This window comes from Nematolebias whitei, chromosome 13 (assembly GCF_014905685.2).
Source record: "Nematolebias whitei isolate Nwh7 chromosome 13, NemWhi1, whole genome shotgun sequence".
In the NCBI taxonomy this organism is placed as follows: Eukaryota; Metazoa; Chordata; class Actinopteri; order Cyprinodontiformes; family Rivulidae; genus Nematolebias; species Nematolebias whitei.
In genome coordinates, this window is record NC_056510.1 from 33,166,756 (window position 1) to 33,179,352 (window position 12,597).

At 40.1% G+C, this 12,597-nt stretch overlaps 1 protein-coding gene across 1 annotated transcript in view; it reads right to left on the minus strand.

Moving 5' to 3' along the window:
• cwc22 (CWC22 spliceosome associated protein homolog) overlaps positions 1–12,597 on the minus strand; it is a gene marked incomplete in the record, with an annotated part of 81,989 nt that overhangs the window by 15,920 nt on the left and 53,472 nt on the right. The window contains 5 exon segments of the mRNA XM_037687068.1: positions 2,118–2,178; positions 2,266–2,347; positions 10,421–10,516; positions 10,590–10,652; positions 10,749–10,955. Of these exon segments, the coding sequence (XP_037542996.1) occupies positions 2,118–2,178; positions 2,266–2,347; positions 10,421–10,516; positions 10,590–10,652; positions 10,749–10,955 (509 nt within the window).

A 12,597-nucleotide genomic window follows, 5' to 3' on the forward strand; every position in this document is an offset into this window, starting at 1 on the left:
ACATATATACATATACATATATATATACACACACATATATACATATATATATACACACATATATACATATATATATACACACATATATACATATACATATCTACATATATATATATACACATATACACATATACATATCTACACATATATATACACATATACACATATACATATCTACACATATACATATCTACATATATACATATACATATCTACATATACATATATACATATCTACATATACATATATACATATCTACATATATACATATACACATACATATATATATATATATATATATATATATATATATATACGTATATATATTTATGTGTTAATGATGTGGAGATGGCAAATGTAAATATTTTATTTGTAATATAACATAGAAGACAGATCAAAAGTTTAATCTGAGTAAATGTAACATTTTAAAGGAAAAATATGTTGATTCAAAATTTCAGTGTCAACAAATCCCAAAAAAGTTGGGACAAGTAGCAATAAGTGGCTGGCAAAAGGAAATTGAGCTTATAACAAACAGCTGGAAGAACAATTAACACTAATTAGGTCAATTGACAACAGATTGGGTATAAAAAGAGCTTCTCAGAGTGTCAGTGTCTCTCAGAAGCCAAGATGGTAAGAGGATCACCAATTCCACCATTGTTGCGCAGAGAGATAGTGCAGCAATACCAGAATGGTGTTACCCAGCATAAAATAGCAACGACTTTTAAGTTATCTTCATCAACCGTGCATAACATCATCAAAAGATTCAGAGAATATGGAACAATCGCTGTGCGTAAGGGTTAAGGCCGTAAAACTCTACTGGATGCTCGTGATCTCCGGGCCCTTAAACGTCACTGCACCTCAAACAGGAATGCCACTGTCAAGGAAATAACAGAATGGGCTCAGGAATACTTCCAGAAGGCATTGTCAGTGAACACAATCCACCGTGCCATCTGCCGTTGCCAGCTGAAACTCTACAGTGCAAAGATCAAGCCATTTCTAAGCAAGCTCCACAAGCTCAGACGTTTGCACTGGGCCAGGGGTAATTTAAAATGGAGTGTGGCAAAATGGAAGACTGTTATGTGGTCAGATGAGTCACGATTTGAAGTTCTTTATGGAACACTGGGATGCCATGTCATCCGGACCAGAGAGGATAAGGATAGCCCAAGTTGTTATCAACGCTCCGTTCAGAAGCCTGCATCACTGATGGCATGGGGTTGCATGAGTGCTTGTGGCATGGGCAGCTTGCATGTCTGGAAAGGCACCATTAATGCAGAGAACTATGTTCAGGTTCTAGAACATATGCTCCCATCTAGATGTCATCTCTTTCAGGGAAGACCCTGCATTTTTCAACACGATAATGCCAGACCACATTCTGCAGCAATCACAACATCATGGCTACGTAGGAGAAGGATCCGGATACTGAAATGGCCAGCCTGCAGTCCAGATCTTTCACCTATAGAGAACATTTGGTGCATCATAAAGAGGAAGGTACGACAAAGAAGGCCCAAGATGATTGAACAGTTAGAGGCCTGTATTAGACATGAATGGGAGAGCATTCCTATTTCTAAACTTGAGAAACAGGTCTCCTCTGTCCCCAGACGTCTGTTGAGTGTTGTAAGAAGAATGGGGGATGCCACACAGTGGTAAAAATGGACTTGTCCTAACTTATTTGGGATTTGTTGACGGCATGAAATTTGGAAACAACAGATTTTTCCCTTAAAATGATGCATCCTCTCAGTTTAAACGTTTGATCTGTGATTTGTGTTCTATTCTGAATAAAATATTAGATGTTGGCACCTCCACATCATTGCATTCAGTTTTTATTCACAATTTGTTTAGTGTCCCAACTTTTTTGGAATCTGGTTTGTACACGGACAGGGCTAAAAAAAAAAAAAAACATTACTGAGGAATGCAGTAATTTACGATAAGATAAATTTACAATGTTGTTTTTCCACAAAAGAATACAAAATGAAATTATGATTGTGATGAGTTGTTTTACTAAGGACTGTGTTACTGCATTTTAGAAAAAAAAAAAAAAAACATGCTGCCAAGACACAAGAGAAGTCTGGTAACAAATAAAAGAATTAAGAAATTTAATGTGTGTTTGTGGACTTACAGTCTGGCTTTCAGGAAAATCCATCTTAATCAGTTTGTGAGCACACTCCTCAAAGTCCAAGCTGTAAAAAAAAAAAACATTAAACGTAAAATTAGAGAGACAGACAGACAGACAGACAGACAGACAGAGAAGGAGATTTAAAGTGTACCTGGACTGAATAGCGAGGTAAATGGTTCTTCTGAAAGCAACCAGGTTGACTTCTGTTTTGTCAAAGATGGTTACCTTTTCACCTGAGAGGGAGGCACATCATATTTTTGCTATTAAATAGTAAATGCAGTTATCAAAGAGGCAATTGAACTTGTTCTCAAAATCTGGACTGTCAAAAAATTTTAATTAATTATTAATAAGAGTTTATTGCTCTTTTTGAAGTAGAATTGTCAATTTTTCTACGTTGTAGAAGAATTCTCTGATTTTATTCACATAAATTATGAATTTACAAAAACAAGAGTACCACAAACGGCACATTTTACGTATGTCAACTAAATATAACACTTTAAATAGCTATGGCCCAGACAAGCAAAAACCCAGTTTAACTTTGACCTTGATTTGCGACCTTGACGCTAATTGATGAAAAGTGTACACGACATGCTGTCTTGTGATCATGTGACCGTGTATGAAAAATTAAGTTTCTTTTGGCTGCTCCCTTCTTCAGGGGTTGCCACAGTGAGCAAACTCACATGAAACCTTTGGCAACTGCTTTATGCTGGCTGCCCTTCCCCTGATCTAACCTGGGCTTGAACCCGCAACTTCAAGATTACAACAACGCAGCACTGATATCTAGGGCTGCAACAACGAATCAATATAATCAATAAAAATCAATAAAAATCAATTATTAAAAATGTTGGCAATGAATTTCATTATCGATTCGTTGTGTCACGCGATTAAGCGTCTTTCACGGCGCTGCGGAGCTGTTTTGTTCACATAAAGAGCACTGTCAATGCTGACTGACTGAATAAAATTAAATAAAACTTTGCAGTGCGAGTTGAACAGAGCGAGGGGGGAGGTGGAAGCAGAGCAGAGGCGGTGTTTTTGAAGGAATTTAAGTAAATTTTACAAAATGACCGACACAGAGAAAACTGTTCAATCCAAGTTCTCCAAAGTGTGGGAGCTCTTGATGCTTCACAAAGATAAAAACTGTGCAACACACAGTTTTGAAAAAGTGACGACATGACATGGGAGAACCACGCTGATGAAACTTAAACATGTTAGTCGTAAACTAACTTCACCGCGGTGTGGATGAAGGAGCTCAGCAGCAGATACCAGAGCCCTATAAAGAGAGAGTTGCGACACTCCCATAGACTCCCATAGAAAGAATGGAATGCAGAAGTCACGTGGGTCATGCAGCGGCAAATAGTTCCAGCAGATGTTCAGCATTGAACGTAGATCATTCTCCGTGTATTCTCCGGTAAGTTGATGCAAATGCAACACTTTTTTGCCATTGTGAAGCGTTATCCGACTGTTCTGTACCACAATTTATCAACATTAATACTTCATGTTGCCAGTTTTAGTTAATGAAACATGTTAAATTGCTAGTTGTGTTTTAACTGCAGCTGCTCTATTCAACGTTTTAAAATATCTATTACTGCTTAAATTTTGAAAGGTGGTCTTTTTTAAATTTATGGTAATTCCAGTTACTGCACTCAACTAGAAAATATTTGGCCTTTTTGTTCTGAGAGATTCGTTCAACCTTTATTTCTACAGGTAAATCCTATTGAGCCTCGAGGACTCATTTACAAGAGAGACCTGATTTCAACAAAGAATGATGACAACATGACAACAAGATTGATGTAATTTAGTTAAAGTTATAGATCATTTGTCAAAGACTGCAACATAAATTGTGACATTACCATTAAAGAAAAACATGATTGTGGAGATGAGTCAATTTTTTTTTCATGTTTTGCAGGTAAACCACAGAATGACTTCTTGAACTGAATGTTGCATTCAAAGTATCACAAAGGTACAAGATCTAGTTTTCTGTCTTCCCAAATCAATAACAGCTTAATCAAGATGTTTGAATAAAATTACTTTAACACCATAACCTTCACAAAGTTGGTATTTACTGCAGGACTGTTAATTTACAGTTGTTTTATATTATTAGTTTAGCGTATGGGTCATGGGTCAAGTTGAGAAGAGACTCTTTCAAGACAGAACAAGAAATAAGAATTATTACAAGAACATATTCTCTTTTTAATTTTACTCATTGATTATTGTTGTTAAGCACTTTGATAACAGGTTCTGTTTTAAATGTGCTCTTTAAATAAAGTTGACTTGACTATCACAGGTACATTGAGATGGAGCTGGAAGTTATTCTTCATGCCAGTTGTCTTCATCTGATCTTTTGTAAAAATATGTCAGAATTTATTTTCCATTAACATTTTTCTTCGCAGGACTGCGTTAATTTTCTTGTCTGAGTTTCTTCTGTCCTGCTTATGTATTTTTTGTGTTCTAATTGTTCCCTTAGGTTGTTCATCTCTGTTCCCTGACTGCCAGTTGATCCATCCTCCTGGTCCTGTTGATCCTGGATCATCAGATCCTGACATGTCCCTGTCCTCTGAGGACACATTTTCATCTTTCCCTCATCTCACTCGCCTCATTTCTGTTTCTTCCTTCCTCAGTCTCTGAAATTACAATGTCACTGTTAGAATGAAGATTATTGTTCAATAAAAAATATGACATGTCTTATTTAACACTGTTCGTACCAAAGTTTAATTTAGAACAATATGTGTGATCACTGGTCAGATCACTGGTCAATGGATCAACATGCAGTGGAAGTTCTGCTGTTCTTCTCATCTGGTTCTGGTCCATGAACAAATGGTTGAACCTTCTTCAGTCTCACACGTCCTCACTGTGTCTCTGTAAACTGCCCTCTCTCTAAATGTGCCTGTAGAGTGACATTAGTTTATTTTCTTGCACATTTCTTTGACAGTTAAACTTTTGAGCCCAGATTGAAAATGTTTGTGCAGATTAAATGTACAGCTCTCACTTTGTGTTGTTGTGATGATGATGATGGTGCTCCTGTTGACTTAAGATGATGTAATTAATAAACAGTATAAATGGCAGTAAAAGTACTTTATTAAAGCTTGTTTTACATTTTACATATTTTATAATAAATTGTTTGGAAATTTATTTTTGCACAATTAACACTTATTTTGTCATCTGTTATGATTTTAACTAGAAACAGTTTCATTTAAATTAACATTTTAATCAATGAATTACAATTTTACAATAGTTGTCAGGCTGCTCAAGCACAATCAACTCAGTTATCGTACTTGGTTGCCGTAAAAAAACGACAAATAGAACAATTATATTCAGTCTCTCTTGTAAATGAGTCCTTGTGGCTCAATAGGACGAACCTGTTTAAATAAAGGTTGAATTAATATCTTCTATAGAAATCAAGAATTCATCCAGATGATCTAAGGTAAGCTGGAACAGATCTGAACTGCAGGCATGGAGGACAAGGTGGAGCATTATCCTGCAGAGAACATCAGAAATGGCTTTATAATAGGTGTTACTCTGATCTTTTTTTAACGTGTGTAACGTTATAAAACACTGTCATGGCTATATTGATCATTGTATTGCATATACATTTTTTTTTCTAACAAATATGTGTTTGCAATCTCGTTTCCTTCTAAAATGTAATGATAAATGTATCAGCCGCTTCTAAAAATGCTTTGATAAAATGCATAGTCTGTGAAATAATCAATAATTTTGTTTGTTACTGCTCAGTAATTACTGAAAGACATCAGGTAAAGTAATAAAAGTCCATTTTTGTGTTATGTTGCGCCAGCAGCCGCTCAAACTGACTGACAGCGATGAACTGGTTTGAACTATTGAGATCCTTACATGATCGTCACTGACATGAGGCCTCTGTCGATGGTTGAAGATGAAGACTTCACTACAATGATCCACACTTTTAATCCAGGTTACAATAATCCACACTTTTAATCCAGGTTACACTCTTCCCTCAAGGACACATTTTACAAAGTAGCTACATATTGTGCAGGTATAAAGCATACATTTGTATATATTTTTGTGTACATATATTTTTTATTGAAGCTATTTGACTAACTTTTTATTTTTTACTATTCAATATTTTACTAACAGAATAGTCAAGTAGCAACCTGTTTTTTGTGCGATTTGCTATGTCAGTCAAATTTTGGAATAAAGAGGTGGAAATTAAAACATTTTTGTTTGTTTTTTGCCGATTCATCGATTAACAAAAAAATTAATTGTCCAATTAATCGATTATTGGGGGGAAAAAACATTAGTTGCTGCCCTACTGACCACGAATCTGCAGCCACTAAACATGTATGAAGTTTCATTAAATTATCTTGAGGTGATTAGAAGTTATGGGCTGGACAACAGACAGTTTACGGCTGTATGGAGACTGTACCATAAAACATCAACCATTTGAAGGTGTATAACAAAAAATGGAATAACCGCATAAGAATAAGTCCGGTGAGCGAACGCTGGCGCATCCTGGCTGCCGCTGCTCGTCGTGCTTTTTTTTTTTTTTTTTTTTTTGCTTTTTTCTGTTTTATTCAATCCTTCCTGCCTTTTCCCCTACACCAAGTCTCTTATCTGTCTCAATATCAGCCATGCGGTTCATTAGGATTTACCTGCTGCCTGCTCTGCTTTGGACTCTCCAGCTGCTCCACCACCACCCGGCGTCTGGTCTTCTCCATTACTCAGCGGTCGAGCTCCTTCGCCTTCGTTTCCTACCAGCCGTGCCACCTGTGCGCCCTCTTCAGGACATTGCCTTCCATCCTCGCCGGAGATACATTCACCGTGGCTCCCGCCGTAGACTCCACGCTGACAAGTCTAACCCCATAAACTCCATCTGGTCTGACTCTCACCATTCTACAAGCCGCAATACTCGGGCCGCTAACAGTAATAGCATGTTAGCTAGCCTAGCTCGGTCAGCTAATGCTCTGGTCGCTACCAACTCCTCCTCCGTAAAGTTTGGCCTTCTGAACGTTTGCTCACTCACTGGCAAAGGTCAGCTTATTCAAGACCTAATATCCGACTGTAAACTGGATTTTATTTGTCTTAACAAACGTGGCAACAACAAAATGACTTTTTCCACCTGAATGAATCTACCCCACTGGGGTTTGTTTACATCGCCAAATCCCGCGAGTCCGGCCGCGGAGGAGGTCTCGCGATAATTCACCACGAGAACTGGAAGGTCACGCTGGTTCACACACCTCCCTCTCCCTCCTTTGAGCACACTGTGTCTACTCTCCGGCCCTACCCCCACCATTGTTGCCACTTTCTACCGTCCGCCCAAAATCAATAACTCTTTTATAAATGACTTTGCTGCTCTAATCGCCCACCTCTCAGCTCTTTCACCCAACATTAATCTGCTTGGAGACTTCAACATTCATATGGATGAAGACAACAACCCCCTCACCAGAGACTTCACATCCTGCCTCGACAGCTGTGGCTTCCAGCAGTTCATTAACTTTCCAACCCACATAAAGGGCCACACTTTGGATTTATTATGCTGCTCTGGACTCTCTCCTCTTAACTGTTCTTCTGATGAACTTCCATTTACTGATCACCTCATGATTTCATTCAGTGTCAATCTTAAATTTTCTTCAGAGAAACCTCCACACACTCTTTCCTTCTGTAATATTAAGAATATCAACCATGACATTCTTTTGTCTCATATTAATAATACCATCTTCACCTTCAATTCTTTTAACCCAGATGACCTTGTCACATTCTACAATAACAGCCTCACCAACACCCTTAACTCTGTCGCTCCTCTGAAAACCCAGTCTGTCTCCTTCTCCAACTCTGCACTCTGGTTCACTCCAGAACTCTGTTCTCTGAAATCCAAAGGTAGGAGGTTGGAGCAACTCTATAAGAAATCCGGTCTCTCAATTCACAAGGAACTCTATGCGAACCACGTCATCCAGTATAAGGACAGTATTTCTCAAGCCAAATCCAGCTACTTCTCTGACATCATCAGTTCCAATGTTGGCAATTCAAAGACTTTGTTCTCTCTCCTTAACCGCTCAGTCTCATCTCCTAACTCATTACCCTCTCACATGGTTTTCACAGAATTTTGCAACTCTCTGATGTCCTATTTCAATGAAAAGATTCTTTCAATTCATAAACACCTTGGACCTAATACCGCCCCCCCAGCATCTATGTTGAAGTCCCCCCTCTTTCCCTCCGCTTCTCTGTCTTCTCCCTCCCCTCTGCTGATGACATTGCTGACATTATCAGCAAGTCTAAGTCCTCATCCTGTCAGCTCGATCCATTTCTCACAGTTCTTGTTAAATCCTGTCTCCCGTCTCTGCTCCCCATCATCACTAACATCATTCACTCCTCCCTAACCTCTGGCATTGTTCCCACAGCTTTCAAATCTGCAGCCATCACCCCCATCATCAAGAAACCAGGTCTTGACTTTACCAACTTCAGTAATCTTTGTCCAATCTCTAATCTGCCCTTTATTTCCAAAGTTCTTGAAAAAGCCGTTGCTAGTCAACTTCACTCTCACCTATCCAACAATAACATTTATGAAGAGTTTCAATCTGATTTTCGCCCCCACCATAGCACCGAAACGGCTCTAATAAAAATAACTAATGACCTTCTTCTTGCTGCTGACTCTGCTCTTCTGTCTATCCTCATTTTACTGGATCTAAGTTCTGCCTTCGACATAATCTGTCATTCTGTCCTCCTCAACAGACTAACCTCCATTGGCATCTCAGGTACTTCGTTAGACTGGTTCAAATCTTATCTCTCTGACCGCACTCAATTCATTCAGCTCAAATCCTTTTGTTCCCAGTCTTCCTCCGTCTCCACGGGTGTCCCCCAAAGCTCTGTCCTCGGAACCCTCCTCTTCATCATTTACCTCCTTCCTCTAGGTCACATCTTCCGTAAATTTGGTGTCCATTTTCACTGTTATGCTGATGACACACAGCTCTACTTGTCAACAAAACCAAACTCCACCCACCCACCCTCCATCCTCACCGACTGTCTCAATGAGCTAAATCACTGGTTTTCTAACAATTTCCTACAACTAAACAGTAACAAAACAGAAATCATTCTTGTCGGTACCAAAAACACTCTTTCAAAATCAGAAAATCTTCTCATCCCCCTTAACAACTCCCTGCTATCCCCATCGCCTCAGGTCAAGAGTCTTGGTGCCATCCTCGACACCACTCTCTCCTTCACTTCACACATCAACAATGTCACTCGGTCTGCCTATTTCCATCTCCGAAATATTAACCGTCTCCGCCCTTCTCTCACACCCCGCTCCACAGCCATCCTTGTTCACAGTCTTGTGACTTCTCGGATTGACTACTGCAACTCCCTTCTTTATGGCCTCCCCAACAAATCTCTCCGGAAACTGCAATTGGTCCAGAACTCAGCTGCCCATGTCATAACTCAAACCTCCTCCTATAACCACATCACTCCTGTCCTGCAGCAGCTCCACTGGCTCCCGGTTAAATCACGCATCGTCTTCAAAATTCTTCTTCTCACTTTCAAAGCTATCCACAACCTTGCCCCTCCGTACCTATCTGACCTCCTACACATCTCCATCCCCTCTCGCTCTCTCAGATCCTCCTCTTCACTACACCTCCATGTACCCTCTGCCTGCCTCTCCACCATGGGGAGCAGGGCCTTCACCTGCTCTGCCCCTCATCTCTGGAACTCTCTACCCCCTGACTTAAGAAACAACACCTCTCTTTCTATATTCAAGACTGCTCTGAAAACACATCTCTTTAGACTTGCTTATCCTTAACTTTGCTGTATGTATTTTATATTCTTTATGCATTTTATATTCTGTATGCATTTTATATTCTTTATGTATTTTATATTCTTTATGTAATTTATTCCTGTTGATCTTTGTTTTTACTGTAAAGTGTCCTTGGGTATCATGAAAGGCGCTTTTTAAATAAAATGATTATTATTATTATTATTAAGATGGACCAACAGACTGAGCAGCGGTTTAACAACAAAAGCTTACTGCTCATCTAAATTTTAAGCCGTTAATGTTTTATCTTTGTCTCTCAAATTTTGTAAATACAGAAAAATGGACAGGGGAGGAACTACTTTGTAGGGTTTTATGTTTTGAACATCAGCTGGTACTGACTGAATTCACTCAAGACGATGCTTACAGACTTTGGTCAGTTGGCTCAGCTCAGCTTAGCAAAGAGCATCCTCCAACACTGAACACTACTGCCCAAAGGTTTTTAACACACAGAAATGATAAACAACCCCAACACTGCACTACATTATATAAATGCATTTTATACAACTGTACAAAAACTCTGACTCCTTTATCTTACCTTCATCTTCCTCCTCATTTGCATCTTCTTCATCTTCATCTTTGTCGCTGCTGTCCCCCTCCTCCCCTGAATCGCTGCTACCCTCATCTAGAATATCTGATGGAGGCAACAGCCGATTGGTTAGTGAGGTGATACTTCACTGATGGCACAGAATGTGAAGTTTTCTTACCTCTTTTAATTGTTTTATATTTCTCCTCGTTCTCCAGGAAGTCTGGGTCCATCTTAAACACGTCTGTATAAACACAAACATATTTTGGCTGCCTTGTAGTGTACATTAACGGATACTAATTTATGTAATCAAATGTAAAGTTACTCAGCCGCATCTTACTGAGAATGTCCTCAGGGTTGTACTCGTCATCCAGTGGGAGCATGTGAGTGAACTGGTCATCCTCATCCACGAGGTCCAGGCCTTCTGGGATGACTGGGTGATCTTTGAAACCATCTTTCCTGATGGCAAACATCACTTCAATCATGTACTGGACCCTTTTATCAATGGTGGATTCATGGAGGATATTCCTGAGTCTTTCAAATATGGCTAGAAAGAAAGAAACATGGACAAATTAGAGAGACAGTTCTGTTCAGCTGAACTGATGTTTTACTTTGGAATTTGTCATTGTTGATAGCCGTATGATCACTTGACCCAAATAAGACAAGTTTTCACTAGAAAAGTCCCAAATCATAAAACCATCTTCTTAACATGAAGATACCTTTACAAATGGTTTTGGTTTTCACTAATGCATTTACTGTCAAATCAATAATTGGAATAAAGGTTGGTGTGCTGTGATCAGGGTTATCAGCTCTGCTAAGTGAAGCAACATGGTTTCCTAACACTTGTTTCTCTTTTCAAAATTACTGCCTAAACCTGAGAAACTGATTTTGACTTTTATATTTCTCAGTTTCTTGTTTTAATATGTTGCCAAACTCTCACAAAAACACAGCCTCTCCACAAAGATTAAAAAAAAAATCAGCCTGGAAAACTTTAGTTCTATTTCATCCCTCCTGACCACCAGAGGGCGGTGCTGAAAGCACTGAATGTTCCCTTCGCGCATGCGCTGTTCGAGTAATGATATCAACGGAGTCACAGGTGTTACATGGATGACCAATCAGAGGCTATATAGCCTGACGTCATCCGCAGCTCTGCTCCTTTTTTCTTCTCGTGCGCGGTTCAATTCAGGGCTTCAGCCCTTTGGACCTTTTTTGAACTTTTTACCGTCGTCGGAAGCCCGACTGCCCGTCAGCTTGAGTAGCGTGTTCGCCTTCCTAGAAGCTGTGACGGCTTAACCCTGTTCAAAGGTATTTTCTGCTGATTCCTTGGGGACTACGGCGGTTTCTGCCTCTCCCAACTTACAGCGTCTGACTACTATGTGTGTGATTCAACATCGGTGAGTAGTGTTTTTTCTTATATTTTGCCTTTGGTTAGCGGTAGCGTTCGCTCCGCTCCCGTTTGTTGGGAGGCCTCCAACCGCGTGGTCGGCTGGACTGTGCTCCGACGTTGTTTATGACTACTATGCTATTGGTTAGCGGTAACATTCTCTCCGCGCCTGTTTACTGGAGGCCTCCAACCGCATGGTCGGTTGGACTGTGCTCCGAAGTTTGCTTATTACATAGCCAGCTAAGTTCCTGGCCTTGTTTTCATTGGTGAAGGCTAGCGTTTTTCGCACCCTCTCCCAGTCATTTTCTCCAACCTCATAGATTGTTGGGCCGAGCTAGCGGTGCTAGCCTCTCTGAGTTCTGGCCTTGTTTTTAATTGGTGAAGGCGAGCATTCGTGCCCCCTCTCCCAATTGTCCTCTCTTACCAGCTGAGCTAGCGGTGCTAGCCTCTGTGATTTTTGGCCTCGTTTTAACTGGTGAAGGCGAGCGTTCGTGCCCCCTCTCCCAATTGTCCTCTCTTACAAGCTGAGCTAGCGGTGCTAGCCTCTCTGAGTTCTGGCCTTGTCTTTAATTGGTGAAGGCGAGCGTTCACGCCCCCTCTCCCAATTGTCTTCTCTTACCAGCTGAGCTAGCGGTGCTAGCCTCTCTGAGTTCTGCCCTTGTTTTAATTGGTGCAGGCGAGCATTCGCGCCCCCTCTCCCAATTGTCCTCTCTTACCAGCTGAGCTAGCGATGCTAGACTGAGTTCTGGCCTTGTTTAAATTGGTGAAGGCGCGCGTTCGCGTCCCCTCTCCCAATTGTCCTCTT